Raw genomic sequence first — 15676 nt, forward strand, 5'->3', positions numbered from 1 at the left:
AGTTGTTGTTTACATTTCTTTCCTGAGGCTCCTCAGCTTCCCAGGAGGGAAAAGTCTTAGCAAATGATTTTTCATAAAATATTATGGCTACACTCCCACCACCTCCTGGGCATCCCATTCCAAGGCTAAGCCTTTCCATGAAGAAATTCCTCCTAATGTCCAACCTGAATATGTCCAACCTCTTCATCCTCCAGGTAATTTTTCCTAAGCTCTTCCAATTTGCCAGATGGGGTTATTTACAAACATTGTTCTGGGGCATCCAAAAATGACATCATGTTCATTGTTCCAAATTTTTTTGCTTCTAGCTTCTTTCTAAGAGATTTATCGTGCTCCATCACTTCCTGAATGACCAATTGAAGCAACTGATTCATTGCCCATTCCCTCTGAATCACTTCTGGTTCAGCAGCTCCCGGTGAGCCGTCGTGAGAGCTGCAAAGCTTTCACCAATAATGACCCTCTGAGGGTTGTCCTGACTTCTGGAGAAAAAGGTTCCAGCAGGTCTGGAGCCCACTGCTCACTGCACCAGAGCCAGGGGAGCCTGTCTGTGATGCCAGTTTAACATTGTGACCCACGTCTGCAGCAAGAACTGAAGTTCTTGTTAACAGATCCCTCAGGGGCAATCAGAGCAAAACAACACTGAATGACCAGTGTGTGATTTTTATCTGCCAGCATAAAACTTCTGCTGGCTGCAGATGATTGTAAATAACCAAAATAGTAGAGCTTCAGTCAAGTCATAGAAGGCAGTGTGGGCAAGGAGCCCATGAACAATCGTAAATGAAACTGCATCTCTGAAAGAAGGAGAAGCAAAGGGGCAATTTGCTGAACGGTCATCAAAATAAAATCAAGCAGCAGTCAGAAATTACACTGTAAGGTAAAACTGTGTTTCTGGCAGAGCTCTGTCATGGAGATTACCTAGGGCAGTTCACAGCCTTCACATTTCCAACAAGGCTTTTCCTGGTTCTTAGTACAAGGTTGAGCAGCCCACCATTCCTTGGGGGATCCTTCATTACCTGTGTCAGGAAGGGATCATCAAAGCTTTCCAGGAACCTCCTGGACTGTCTGTACTTTGCTGTGCTGCCTCTCCAGCTGTCAGTGTGATTAAAATGCCTCACAAGAGGGGAGAACCAGGGCCTGTGTATTGAGGCTGCTTTGAGCATCCTGCATTGTGGCATCACAGTGGTGACGGAATAAGGAGGCTGAGTCCTGTGCAGGACACCCACTGCAGTCCGTAAGGGATGGGGGAATAGGAAAACCTGCTTGGCCTGGAGGAGGCAGAGCCACCCACAGCTCCCCTGGCCGTCAGACTGGCCCGGGACAGTGGGACACAGAGCAGCACTGCAGGCACACAGCCCCTCAGCCAGGGGCAATTCTTGAGCAGCTGACATCCCAGCTGCCCCTGGCCCAGCAAGCCAAGGCCAAGGAACAGCAGGGCTGTGGAGTGCAGCTGGGATGCTGGCCGAAGGCTTGGCAGGTCCGGAAATGCCATGGCAGGATCCTCAGACTTGGTGAGGCAGAGGCAGACAGGTCAGCATACTCTCCCCCTCCCTGCCCACCCCGTGGGCCTGGGGACAACGGGCTCAGGTGGGGCTGTCCTCACAGGGCAGGTGGCAGCTGCCAACATCGGCCACCACGATGGCCACCAGCACGCGGCCGAGTCTGAGCGGCTCCGGAAGGCCAGGCTGCATGTGGAGAAGGCCATTAAGGTGAGGGCTCGATTTCACACTGCCCCGGGGTGGCACATGCTTGCGCTGGTGCACCTGTGCTCAGGTGGGCAGGCTGAGCTCGCTGCTGTCCCGCAGGAGAAGAAGATCTTCACAGTGCACGGCCCTTACCCCGTCATCCGCCGGCTGCTGCGCGCCCGCGGCTGGGTGGAGAGGAAGCTGCCCCTCAACAGCAAGCAGCTGAAGCAGCAGCCTGGCGACCAAAGGAAACAACAGCTGGAGAAGAGGGCAAGTGGTGGCGGTGATGAGCAGGGGGAGGCAGGGCTGAACCCGTGTGGTGGGGCACAGCCTTCCTCGGGCACCGCAGAGCCTCAGCAACACCCATGTGGCACGGCACATGATAGGGAGAACAAGGGGGAGAGGGAAGATGAAGACAAGGAGGAAGACCAGGAGCAGTGCAGTGAGGACTCTGAAGACATCCATGACCTCATGGTTAGCTAAGAGGGCTAGAGCTGAGCTCTGCCACAGCTCCCCACGTCCTCCCCTGGGACCCTCAGGGGCAGGGCACAGCCTGGGCGAGGGGATGGGGGCTCCCTGGCTCACCCCAGCCCACTCCCTCCTGCAGTCCTTCCTGGTGCAGGACCAGGTGCCAAACTTCCTCTGGACCATTCGCCTGAGCAGCGTTGACCAGGAGCTGCTGCCGAGGATTGAGGTGGTGAACCGCTATCCCCGGCTGGCCGCACTTTGCACCAAGGTGGGAGCACGGGGGCCTCAGGGAGGGGGCACAAGGGGTGGAGGGGTCCAGAAGGGAGTGACAAGCTTCTCTAAACAGGAGGGGCTGTGCCAAAACCTGCAAAACTTGTCCTGGTTTGAGCAAATAGACTTCAACACCTTTTTCCCCCGGTGCTACCGGCTGGGGTTCATGGACGAGGAGCAAGCCTTCACTGGTGAGCGTGGGGCTGCTGCTCCCCTGTCACTCCTTGTGCTCCAGTCTTCCCATGTCCTGTGCAGGACTGGCTAGGGATGATGCTTGCCTCTTGCAGAGGATTTCCGCCTGACAGCAGCTCGCAGCCTTCTCAAACTGGCCCTGCAGAAGGTCGGGGACAGGCCCGTGGGGACAGAGCAGCTCCCAAAACCCGACGAGGTGCCAGGTGAGTGCACAGAGCTGGCTAAGAGGGGTGGAGGTGAGTTCAGGGTGTGTCTGAGGGCTGAGCTTGGCAGCTGAGCCTCTGCTCATGTCTGTGGCTTGGGATCCCTTACTCCATCCCCTGCCCTAGCTCCAAAGGCACCCATCCCACAGGAAGGCTCAGTGCTTCAGCCCCAAGGCTGGCGTAGGAGTCATGAATCTCACCCCATGCTGTCCACAGCAGGGCCGCGCTCCCCCCTGTATCCCCAGCTGGTGGAGGAGGCCCTGAAGGTCTGTGAGCAGCACCTGGGAGTCCTGGGGCACCAGGACATCGACAGGAACACCCCATCGCCCTGCCGCACATGCATCGACTGGGACCGCTTCCTGCTGGAATACTACCGTGTGGCACAGTGGGTGCTGAATGGGACAGGGCGGGGGGCGGTGGTGGGGCCGGTGCTGACCCCCTGTGTCCCCCCACAGTGAGGGGACCGGGCTGGTGCTGGGCAGGGAGCAGCGGGAGCGGTGCCAGGACCTGCTGCAGCGCCTGGAGGAGAAGCTGCCGCAGCTCGGCATAGAGGGCAACCTCAACATCTGGATCGTCAAGCCCAGCGCCAAATCCCGCGGCAGGGGTAGGCTGGGGGAAGCATGGGGCACAGACCTCCCCACGGAGGAGGGATCCCAGCATCCCTGTGTTGCCCAGGCATCGTGTGCGCCACGCGGCTGGAGGAGGTGCTGGAGCTGGCGCAGAGCTGCACGGGCCCCCCGGTGCAGATGTGCGAGTGGGTGGTGCAGAAGTACGTGGAGCGGCCGCTGACCATCTTCAACACCAAATTCGACATCCGGCAGTGGTTCCTGGTGACTGACTGGAAGCCACTGACTGTCTGGTTCTACCGAGACTGCTACCTGCGCTTCTGCTCCCGGCCCTTCTCTCTGTGTCACCTGGAGCCGTGAGTGTCCCCCCTCACCCTGGCTCACACTGCCCAGCCGCCGGCACCCCCTGACCCAGCCCCGCTCTCCCTGCCCCAGCGCCAGGCACCTCTGCAACGTCTCCATCCAGAAGCGGTACAAAACATCACAGCCGGACCCCCGCGTGCCCCCCGACAAGATCTGGTGCAACAAGCAGTTCCAGGCCCACCTGGCACGCCTGGGGCGGGCGAGTGCTTGGCAGCGGGTGACGGTGCCCGGCATGAAGGCGGCGATCCTGAATGCCCTGCGCTGCACCCGGGACCAGGTGGGCTCCCGCAAGGGCAGCTTTGAGCTCTTCGGGGCCGACTTTCTCATGGGGGAGGACTTCCAGCCCTGGCTGCTGGAGGTCAACTCCTGCCCCACCATGAGCCCCTCCTCGGCGGTGACACGCCGGCTGTGCGCCAACGTGCAGCGGGACACGCTGCGCCTGGTGATCGACCGCAAGGACAACCCCTCCTGCTCCATTGGTGCCTTTGAGCTCCTCTACAGGGAGGTAGGCTGGGGGCTGGGGACAGCCACCCCCAGGCACCCGAGCCCCCACTGCCCCTCGTGTCCCCCTGCAGGCAGCCGTGTCCTCGTGTCTGACTGCGGGGCTGAAGCTGATGGTCACAGGCTGTTCCCTGAAGAAGGCCCAGCCAGCAAAGCATCGATCCAAGGACAAGCTCCGCAGCACTGTACCCAGAACTCTCCAGCTGCCTGCACCCTCAGGGGTCAGAGGCACCAAGGTCCCCTGGTCCAGAGCGGCACAGGAAAAGCTGCCTCCCCTGCGGCTGCCCAAGTCTAACCCTGCAGCACTGCCACAGCCCCCGGCCTGCTCTGCTGGGAGCCAGGAGCTGCCATGGCTCCTTCACCTGGTTGGGCAGCCCGAGGAAGCTCAGCCCCTGATCAGTAGTTGTCGCATGGATAGAATGCCAGGACCACCAAGCCAGGGAGACCCCAGGAGCCCCCGGTGGCCCCCAGGCTACTCTGCTGAAGACCAGGAGCTGCCATGGCTCCTTCACCTGGTGGTCGGGCAGCCCAAGGAAGCTCAACCCCAGACAGCTTTGCTGCCGATCACCGGCTGCCCTCTGGATAGGGGACCCGTGCCACTGCCCCGGGGAGCGACCAGGAGTCCCTGGCTGCCTCCGGGCGGTTCTGCCAGGAGCCAGGAGCTGCCATGGCTCCTCCACCCGGCTGGGCAAGCCGAGGACGCTCAGCCTCAGTTGGCTCACACCCAGGGAGCGCAGCCCCCGATCAATAGCCGTCCCCTGGATAGGTTGCCCCCGCCCCAGGAAGCGCCCAGGAGGCCCTGGCGACCCCCAGGGCCCGGGAGCCGTGGATTGGCACAGCTCAGTCGGCCGGGAGGGCAGCCCCAGGCTGCTCGGTCCCGCACAGTTCTGCCCCCGATCAAGGCCCGTCCCCCGGTGCGGGGGCCCGTGCCACAACCCCGGGGAGAGCCCAGCAGACCCTGGCGACCCCCGGGCTGTGCACGGGCCCCTGCAGGAGTTCCTGCCAGGCCAGCGCGCCTACCGGCGCTGTGACAGAGCACCGCACCCCCAGCCCTGCCGGGAACACAGGACACGCCAGCTCCCGAGGGGTGCAGGGGCCCGGGACACAGAGACAGCCCACGAAGGGACAGCGCCCTGCCCGTCCTGCGCGGGCTGACACCGCAGCACCCTCTGCCTCCCACGGGAACCAGAGCCCACTGCTGCGCCGCGGTGCCACCTTACCCTGCACGCCTGCTTTAATAGACTTTGGTCAGAAGGAGCCTGGCTTGGACCTTCTGTGCGTGGGAGATGTGGACACAGCTGGGGCTGGTGCTGCAGGCAGCACCTGGGGCTGCCAGGGCAGCTGCTCTGCTGGGTACAGACACAGCAGGCAGCAAAAGCTGCTCTGCTCGGCCCGCCTGCGCTGGCCCCTGCCAGGCAGAGCTGTGGCAGCAGGGACAGTGCAGCCCGGCACCGGGAAGCGGCCAGGCACAGAGTGCTGGCAGGGCTGGTGCCCCGGCACGCCAGGGGATGGCAGGAGGGATCCCATCCTGCGGGCGTGCCAGGAAAAGAAGTGGGTGCTTGAGCCTGGCAGCGGGTGGGATTAATGGGCTGGCAAAGGGAAGTCAGGTGTGCTCAGGACATCCCTGTGGGCTCCTGGGGCTGCTCGGATGTACAGGAAAGGAGGGGGGACTGCAGTGGGGCCCGGGGCAGCACCAGCTCCTGCAGGTTCCTTTTGTGACAAGGCTACCCACCTTGCTACAGAATCCCAGACGGGTCAGTTTGGAAGGACCACGGTGGGTCATTGGTGCCACCTCCCTGCTGCAGCAGCGTGATCCCAGAGCACTGGCACAGGATTGTGTCCAGGCATTCATGAGTGTCTGCAGGGAGGGACATTCCTTAGTCTCTCTGGGGCATCTGTTCCAGGGTGTGGAGTGAGTTCTTCCTGACAGCTGGAGCTGGCACTGCCAGGGCAGCTCCCCTGCTGGCAGAGAGCAGACAGGATCTTGTGGCTCCCCAGTGCGTGTGCCCACCAGGCCCTGTGCCTGCTGCTGTCCCTGGGGATGGCTGGGCCAGGCTCTCCAGTGCATGGTACATCAGCTGCAGAAAAAGGCTGGTGCTTCTGGCAGAGTTCTGACGTGGAGACTGGAGCTGGGAGAGTTCTCTGCTGTGAGAGCCAGCTCCTCAGGCCTCCTCTCTGCAAAAGTTCTTCCTCACTGGGGAACTCCTGCTGCAATAAGGTACAGACAGACCATTTTCTGCTGGCTGCCTTCATCAGGACCACTGTGAACAAGTGGAAGAGAACCTGGATGCAAAGGGAAAATCAAACCTGTCCAGTAGCAGGGGCCATCTCCTGCATCAGTTTGGATCATGTGCCCATGTTGGTGAGTAGCTCCTGAAAAAGTTGTTTGGCAGAACAATAACTGAGGGGGGGACCATCTTCTGTTCCCCTAGAAATCCTTCTGGGCATCACCCTCATGCCATCTCATCCCAGCCAGAAGGGTCTGCAGATTCTCCCAGTCTTCACATGTTGTTCCACACAAAGGAAGGGAGAAGAGCTGACTTAATTGGCATTTTGATATCTACCACTCAGTCAGGAAACCCAGCGCTCAGAAAATGTTTTTGCATGACTGGTAAAGTCATTCAGATGCCAGTGGCCCAGAGGCAGGAGTCGGAGCAAACAGAGGGGCTTGGCTGAGTCAGGATGAATCTTTCAAGACTGTCCTCGAGGGTGGCAGGGAGGATGTATTTAGAGACTTCCCTTGTACATCAGAAGTGGAGTAGGAGAGTCTCTTGCATGAAGCAATGACAGCAGCACAGGAAGATTTTAGGGATGTGAGAGCAGGTGTCACAAGGAGAGTCAAAGGATGAAGCTCCAGAACTCAAATGACATCAGCAGAAAAAGGGTGTTGAACAAAAAGCTGGAAGTAAGCTGTGAGAGAGGGAAAGAAACTGTACTAATGGACTGGTTATGGAAAACTGAGTGATCATTGGTGGATGGTTTTAAAGGGGGGCAAGGGATAGTCAGAGAGAGAGACCTGGGTAATGGAGGGGAAAGCTCTGCTCTCCCCAGTGACAGATGCCTCTGGGGAGCTGAATCAGTTGTGTGCCAGAAAATGTACCGAGAACAAGGAAATCTGCAGGTAGGAGTTCAAACAGATTACTGCTGTGACTCAGTCTCTTGAGATGGGAAGCACAAGCAAAAAATAAATCAAAGGGGGAGACCAGTGGGGAGAAGTTAAACAGAGAGCAGCAACAAGAAAAGGAAAGGAAAGATGAACTCTGCAGATGTACACAACCTAAGGCCAGAGGAGTTGTATGCTAGTGCTGTTCACAGTCAGGCTGTCATCCAACCTGAGGCACACTTTGTGATTTGCCTTTGAAGTTCCAACACTTGTGAAGCCTCCAGGGATTGTTTCAATCTAACAGAAGGACCTTGGGCTGGCTGCTCTTGCTGCCTCAGAGTGCTTCATGTCCTGCTGGGTTTGTGCACACCCGTGACCCACCAGGCAGCCCTCACACATCTCCCCAAACCACAAACAGTGAGTCCCTTTGTGCAGCTCCTGGTTCCCAAGGCTTCCCTGAGCCTCCCTGGAGTTTCCCCAGCCTGCCTCTGCTATGGCTGTTCCAGGAGGAAGATGTGATCACAGTTACCTCGTGCTAGCAAACAGGACATCAAGTCATCGCTCTGATACCACAGCAGCTTCAGTAAAAGGCACAAAATAACATATAATGTAAATGAGAACAATCATTTACATTGACATTGTTCTCATGTAAATGAGAACAATCCCTCTCACCTCTGTCCTCGGATTAATTTTACCTGTGTCCTACATCCACTACGTGTATTTTGCCCAATTTATCATATATTTCACTAAGTATGTATTTATGACTGAAATACAAGAACATGCTTTTTCCTCCCCGTTTTAAACACATTTACATTCCATTGGGTTTTCCTGAAAGGCAACTTGCAACACAAATATTGTTCTAGTCCCAGTAATCTGTGCTCATACATTACTGCAAAACAGACACAAATTCCACAAAGTGGAATTCTTGGGCTGCTGTAAGCACAGTGGAGCTAATAAATACATTTACAGCTTAGGACTTTTGAATGGCTCCTGAATAACCCAGCTTTATCAATTGTTTGAGACTGAATCCCAGGAAATTAAATTTAGCATTACTACTGCCACAAATCTCTTGCTATAGCTCCAAGGAACATCTCATTTATAATATCAAATCAGGGAAGACTTTCAGTAAGAGGAATTGTATTGACGTAAATGGGCTGGTGGAAGGAGGATTTCCTCATCCCTAAGTAATGGCTTCACTTCCTGCTCCCAGAATGAACTTGACTGGGGCAAGGCTAAATCATGGTGTGTTGGCATTATAGGCCATGGAGACCTCCTGGAAGCAGGCAGGGGGGAAAAATAAAATAAAGTGGCAGAGTATTTGCTGAGTGTGGTATTACAGAAGGATGGGGTGAATAAATTGTCTCCTACTAGCAGCAGTGCCTGTACAACCCAACAGCTGTTCTGTGGCACAGGGATTGCAGGGAAATCGAACTCGAGCTGCTACAACTGCTACAGCCTGTGACATGCTGCTTACAGGAGAAACAGAGCCCAGGGACCCCCAAAGGCAGGAGAGCTGTAGAAACACAGAAAACCGTCTATAAACAGGAATCTGTTCGTTTTGTGCAATGCAGCTCCTAGCTGCTGACTAAGGATGCCAGAAGAAGCCTGGCGCATCATAGGGAATTGCTGTTGAGCTGTGCAACCATTACACAGGACAAACAGAAACATTCACAAGAGCCAGAAGTAGCTTCAAATTGCCTATTAATTCTGGATGCCTGTCAGCAATTGTTATCTGATGGGCCAGAGTGAGCTGGCATCTTCTGCAGAGGAAAAAAAGAAATCAAATCTAACCATTACTTAAAAGAAATAGCTAAAGGATCATTTCATCATGACTCTCATCCCCTTTGCCTTTTAGCCCCCCTTCACAATGGCTGGTTCCTCCTGGCAGCACTCCCCTCCCAGCCTGCTGGAGCTCTTGGCCCTGTTCTTCCCCCCACTGACCCTGTCCCAGCCGAGGGGGTGGCACTGGTGAAGGGGCAGGGCCCCTCCCCGCTGGAACTGCCAGCAGCTGGGGCATCCCCTCCCTGAACATTCAGTGCTTTCTCCTTGTCACCCGTGGCTCTGAAAGCTTTGAAGCTTTCCTGGGTGAACAGATTTGAATTTATTGGTAAACAAGGAACATCCACCTTCTGACAGTGAAACCTGTGTGCGCTGACAGCACCATCCGCATTTGAAACGCTGATTTGCATCTTGGTGTAAATGAGTTTGCTGGGGCCAGGCTTGTGCAGTGTGCTTTCCGTGTGGGGGAAGCTTTACCTGAATGTAAAAATATTCGGTGAAAATGAATTTCAGAGATGCGTGTTGCTCTGCTTACAGAACCCAATTTTAATGTGACCCTTCAGCAGTGACAGCAGGATCTGAAAAATGCTGAAATATGTCATTTTAAATAAAATTTTCGTGGGGTATGTCATCAAAACTTTAAAACTGACTGTTTTCTGTCAGGCTCAAGATAGGGTTATAAATTTAAAAAAAAATCAAAAACCCCCAAAAAAGAAACAAACAAAAAACCAAAACCAAAAGGAAAACAAACAAGTAAAAACTCCTTCATCCTTAATATCTCTGTTCTAACAGACTTTTGAGACTTACATCAATAGTTTTCACTAGAATGAATAACAGCAAATCTGCGGGCTTTGGGCAGTTGTTTCCTTGAGTCTGTTGGCATGCTTACCCAGTCGGGGAAGACAAACAATTGCTCATGACAGGTCTGACCCTTCCCCACCAAACGCCTTGGCTGCCAGGCTGAATGTTAACTGCTGCCTGTTTGCAGGGAGGGCTCGCAGGGCTTGGGAGAGGCTGCCTCTCTCCCAACAGTGACAGAAGAGTGGCTTTGGTGCAAATCCCCACTGAGGAGCTCTTTTTGCTTTGGTCCTGCTGCCGCCTGGGAAGCCTTGAGGTGCATTACACATGTGCTGGGAGCAGGGCAAGGCCAGATCCTTGCTAGACTCCTAGATTTAAAATCCTGCCTGAACCCTCAGAAGAGTTTTCTGAGATGTCATGAACACCATTCAGCCCCCCACACCTCCCAGTTTGTTTATCTCACACGCTGTGCCTTGGGGCCTGGATTGGTACCATGTCAAACATGCCTGAGAGACTCCACAGTCCTGTCTTTAGTTTATCCTCAGCCACTGACATTTACAGCCTCAAACTCAGCTGCAGCAAGAAACTGTGGGAAAGAGGTCCTGAGTCCAGTTCTGGTTTGGAGCTCCTGACCCATCTGCTTGGGAATCTTGTGTTAAAGGGGCACTGGAATAAAAAACAACAACTAGGCAGGTCAAGCTTTACTAGCACACCTCATCAGCTGCCTCTCTTCGTGCTTTGAAGGGATGCCCATTCCCTCCCTGCAGCTCCCTTCCTCCTTATCACTGCAAAGGCCTCCTAAGAGTGTGGAAGAAGGAGGAGGAAGGATGGCAAACACCATCATGGCACGACAATGCAAAAAGACCATTCTCCTTTCTTTAGTAGTAAAAAAATGCCTTCTAATTCCAAAAGGCTTACACTACAGCAGCTGAGACACCAGTACTGTTTCACTGGGTTCTCTGCCCAGGGTCCTGACAACATTCAGAAATTTGCCTGGAAGCAATAAAGTAAGCCAAAAAAAAAATCAGCACAAGTGAAAGGCTCAATTGAAAGTCACATCCAAGCAGGCAAGACACAGTGCCAAGGCAGTCAGCAGCCTGGTGGATATTTTAGGCTATTTAATCCTTCAATATATGCCAGATAGCTACCTGCAAGCCCTCAGCAGGCAGCTTTGCTTCAGTGAGGGGTTCACTCCTAAGGAAGGTGTTGGTGCCTTGCTTCCACTGGACCTTCTAATGACATCAAGTTAAACAAATATTTAATACTAATAAATGCAGTACAACACAAATAACTGGATCCCTAACAATCCTGTTTTGGGGAGGCTCCCCGATCCATAAGCTGAATTACTTTGTGAGGAAATCACCTGTGTTTGAGGTCTGCTCCTGGGGGCTTGACACGATCCGTCCTAAGGACGTGATTCGTGTAGGTTCTTTTTCACTGATCTCAGGGTGCAAAAACTGACACGACAAGGGGATTTGCAGTAAAATCAAAATACATGTACTTTTATTAAATAACCATAGAGAAGATGCGTTAGAAAGAGAGGGGAATGAAGAAAGGGAAAAGAATAAGGAAAAGAAAAGGAAAAGAGGGAGGGCAAGGAGGTGTATAGCTACCAGACGTGCGGATGACAAAAGTCCCTCGAAGTCCGGTCGACGAAGAAGCCTGTCGTCTTCACGTCAGGGGAGATCTCAAAGGTATCAGTCAGCTCTAACCTTTTTTATAGTCCTTTTGAAATGGGGGAAGGGGACCCATTTCAAAATAGTCTATTGATGAAGGGTACAAGGAGTCCATCAGTAGTCCATCAGGAACAGGTGTCGTCAGCAGCAGATGTCGTAGGCAGGGACCATTGTCTTCTCGGTCCAGTGGTCGCTTGCAAAACTTGCTCCGGTCCCCACGCATACCTTCCCTCACCCTACGGTGGGGATTTCAGTCTCAGTCCTTGAGGGAAAAGAGGGGAGCTTTTCCATGTAGGGGTCGCACGTCTCAGTCCTTGAGGGGAGAACCTTCTCCCATCTCAGTCCCTCTGTCACGGTGGTTGATGTACGGTGAATGGAGGGTCCTTTTGTGGTGACCTCCGGGAAGGTCATTCCAGAGAGAAAGTCCAGCCAAGTCAGAAGGGTGGAGAGATTCCAGCACTAGCGTTGCTAGGTGATGCAGGCGAAGGAGAGCACACTGCCCCTTCTCGGGTGCAGTGTTCCATGAGTTGAGCAAACACACCCGTAGGCAATAATCTGGCTTGGTGGACCAGACAGACCTGGATTTTCAGAACAGGATCTTTCCCTTTCCCCGGTGGTCTTGGCTTTCATGACGATCGAGAGGCAAAAAATGAGGGAAGTTTCGGACAGACTCTCACAGGGCTGGGGCACAGTGGTGGTGATGGCACAGGGGGCACAGGGGCACTTTGCCCACAAGCCATGAATAAAAGTCACTCTCGGGGGAAAGATCCCTCCACAAGGCTTTTGCCTCGGCTGGGCAAGAGGGACCCAGCGTTTGCATGCTCTATTTTCTTCCCAGCCCAGAGCAGGACGTGGGGCACAGCTGTCAATCTGAGCTGCTCTTCGCCTTCCCTGGAACATTTGTCCGCAGCATTTGCGCTGTGGCAGGCACTGGCAGCAGGCAGGTCCCGGTGCAGGGCGCAGCCCAGGGACAGAGCTCTGTTTGCATCCCTGCAGGTGCAGCAGCGGCGCAGGGCCGAGCTCCGGGCACACTGCTCCCCATCCCTGGAGGAGGCGTTCTGCCGCTCCGGCCGCGGCTGCGGGGTTTTCGCAGCCGTTTTCTTCCGATCTCTGCTGCCCTCTGGTGATGCGCAGCCGAGGCAGAGACAAGAGCCCTCCTGAGCAGCCAAAGCCTCGGTCTTTTGCAGCAAAATCTCACTCTCAGCCTCATTAAAACCCCAGCGTAGGCACAGCGGGTTTGATTCTTCTTTGTCCCCAATACAAACCCTAAAGTCACTCGGTGAAGGATTTCTTGTCTAATAACACCACGGGGAATTCACTGAGAAGTTAATTCATCCTCATTACCTCACGTCAGGTAAATACTGGTTTAATAATAATAAAAAAAAGGTAGGATGAGGGTTAAAGACACTTGAATTTCTCTCTGCATCAGGAGCCATTCTGGGAAACTTAGCCCTGCCCCATCCACTGCTGCTTACAGCCCCACATTTAGATCAGGCATCTATTTTCCATCACCAACTCAGGGAAGGGCTACCTCTCACAGGGTCTTGCCCAGACTCTGTGCAGAGCTCTGGGGAAAAACCGGGGGAGGATATTCTCTAATCCCTGCCAGATGCAATTTCCAAATAAGTTAAGACAAAAGCTGCCTTTCTTAGGGAGATAAATGCTGTGGCAAGCGAGCAGGGATGGACCCAGACTGCTGCATATTCCAACAGGCTTCATTTTCTCCCGAGCCCCGCTGTTCCCATCACCTGCTGCAAAACAGATCTTTAAACCCCAACAGACTGCTCTGCCTCTGCTGCATGTGCTCAGACCAGTTGAGGGGAGAGGAAAAAAGCCCCATTAGGCAGGCTCCTGGCTGAAGAGGTAGAGCTGCTTCAACCCTGCTCCTGCGCTGCCTCTCAGCATCCTCCTGGACAATCTCCATGGCTCAGTGCTGCTCCGCAGGGCCCAGAGGGAAACGCTTCCCTAAAGCACCTGCCAGAGAGCTGGAAATTGCCAGCAGGCTGTTCCTATGCCACTTCACTTGGTCACGGTAGGGAGGCAATGCAGCCCTGTGGATAACACACCGACCCAGAAATCCAGCCCCTTGTTTCTCTGCTGCGTCTCTAGGAACGAGCACTCCCTTCCTCGACGCTTGAATTTCCACCTCTGCAAAACGAGGGCATCTTTTCCCCCATAAAGCAGCGTGAGAGCTGTTGGTAACAAGATTTATGATTATTGAGGAGTTATTTAGTGCAGCTTTTAGATCCTGCTCCATTGATTTTGCTGCACAGACTCGGTGGCTCCTGCCGCTATTACCGGTTAACTCGCGCCGGCCCTCCGGTACCTCCTGGCCGTGGTGTTTGTGGAGGAGGATCCTGGCACTCAGAGCTGCTCAGAGAGCCATGGTCACCAGGGCATTTATGGTCCAAATTAGAGCTTGGATGTAACCTAGTTTCTTTCTTTTTGTATTGCCCCCTTGGACGGGGTGCTTGCAACAAGCATAAACCACGGCCACCAGTGTCATGTTTAACTCATGTGATACTTAAGAGGGTGAAACAGCTTTCTCTGATAAGCCCTGTGAAAAGTCAGTGGTGAATGTAAATCCTAAAGTAGGTTACTTCTCATCATCCTGCTGCTTCTATGACTTGTGGCCAGTTCAACACCCCTTGTGAGCTCTGCTGCCCTGTGCTGCCCTGCTCTGCAGTCCCAGGGAAGTGATGGATTACACAGTGGAGGGTTCTCTGAGCTGATGCATATTTTGATCCATAATGAGTCATTTTAAACAACTGTGCTGCAGAGCAAAGGGAAGCGCCTTGTCCAGGTCACGGTGTTTGGGTTTAGGTGAGGAGGTGGGTTAATAGCAGGTAAATGAACTTTCTTCCTCCAAGACTGTTCTAGGTTGCATTATTTGGATAGCAACAAGCAATTTTCCCCTCAGTAAAATCTATACCGTTTGGCTCAGTGGGATTAACAACTAATAATTTTAAAAAAATTAAAAAGCAAACCAATCAGTCAGAAGCAGACTGCCTGATCATCCTTTGTCATCCTTTGTGTATGTGTCTGAGCACACGAGGGACCAAGGACCTGAGTCACCGAAGGGGAAGGTCTCAGGAAGCCCACGTCAACATCGAATCATTCAGCAGCACTTCGGCTTTGTTTATGCAGTTGTCATTCGGCCACAGTCACAAAACCAAGTCTCCCTTCAAGGAGCTGAGCTGCCAGTTTGTGGTCCACTACGAAACAGCCCAAACTCAGGGTGAGTGCTGCCTGTGCTTTGCCTCCCTGGTCTCCCATACCTGAATTAAACCAGGTAGGTTGGGAGGCAATGCTGCAGGATTTTCCATTTCCCAATCCGAGCAGAGACAGCAAGCCACCCCCAAACAGATCATCCTACCCTACTGCTGCTTTAAAACCCAAATCAAAACCCAAGCAGGTCAGTACTCCATTTAGACCCAAAAGCCAGGTTTTCATTCAAACACTTTTGTTTTACTCCAAATGCCATTCAAAAAGCCACACTGGACAGACAGTGTCTGCAGACAGGAGACATGAAAATGCCTTCTCCATGAGCGGAGTTTGTGGACATTGGAGCCTCTCTACAGCACCACTGGGCCCTTTGCTGTTCAGGATGCAAATAATCGTCACTGAACTCACTGACAGATTTGGATTTTCATTTACTTGGAGAGAATGGCCAGTCCTTAATAAGGTAATTAAAGGTCCTCTTTAATAAACCAGCACGAGACATTTTATGTCTCCTGGCTAGAGCCCAGTGCAGCCGAATTTCAGCTAAACACGCTGACAAAGGAACATCGCTGTACCTAATGTTTATTGACCGGGTTTAAAGCGGCCGGCTGCTGCAGGGATCCCCGAGAGCCCGCTGCTGCCGGGGCTGGCTCCGCAGCTCTGCGGGGCCGGGGAGCCCTTGCAGCCGCCCGCCGCTCCAGCGGGAGATCGCGGCTGCCGCGCTCCCGTCCCGTCCTGCGGCAGCGCCGGAGCTCGCTGCGAGCCAGCCCGCCGGAGCCGCTCGGGAAGGCTGGCCTTATCGCCGCTCGAACAGCTCCTCGCAGGTGCTGCGCTAATTCATGCATCACTGGGGCTG

The 15676-nt window shown here is 54.1% G+C and overlaps 1 protein-coding gene and 1 long non-coding RNA gene across 6 annotated transcripts in view; one reads left to right on the forward strand and one right to left on the reverse strand.

The window, feature by feature from the left end:
* LOC135297799 (uncharacterized) overlaps positions 1–15676 on the reverse strand; it is a 47882-nt gene that overhangs the window by 2846 nt on the left and 29360 nt on the right. Inside the window, exon 4 of one of the 3 annotated variants that reach the window (XR_010359752.1) lies at positions 7014–7152. The exons of 1 other annotated variant lie outside the window; for it this stretch is intronic. This is a non-coding gene — a long non-coding RNA (uncharacterized LOC135297799). Of the gene's footprint in view, positions 1–7013; positions 7153–9475; positions 9602–15676 lie in introns of those variants that run through there. One more of the 3 variants, XR_010359755.1, reaches the window with a different exon arrangement.
* Positions 54–9870, forward strand: LOC135297787 (tubulin tyrosine ligase 3-like). 3 transcript variants are annotated; one of them, XM_064415711.1, is made up of 11 exons: positions 54–194; positions 306–1703; positions 1800–2153; positions 2287–2415; positions 2494–2608; positions 2705–2812; positions 3029–3197; positions 3268–3416; positions 3488–3734; positions 3814–4246; positions 4317–9870. In XM_064415711.1, the coding sequence occupies exons 2-11, from the start codon at positions 1485–1487 to the stop codon at positions 5271–5273; spliced, it is 2880 nt and encodes a 959-aa protein (XP_064271781.1). In that variant the 5' UTR covers positions 54–194; positions 306–1484; the 3' UTR covers positions 5274–9870. The 3 variants fall into 3 exon arrangements, with proteins under 3 accessions (XP_064271781.1, XP_064271779.1, XP_064271780.1); XM_064415709.1 differs by having other exon boundaries at positions 306–2153; XM_064415710.1 differs by having other exon boundaries at positions 306–2153; positions 3032–3197.

This window comes from Passer domesticus, chromosome 3, assembly GCF_036417665.1.
Source record: "Passer domesticus isolate bPasDom1 chromosome 3, bPasDom1.hap1, whole genome shotgun sequence".
In the NCBI taxonomy this organism is placed as follows: domain Eukaryota; kingdom Metazoa; phylum Chordata; class Aves; order Passeriformes; family Passeridae; genus Passer; species Passer domesticus.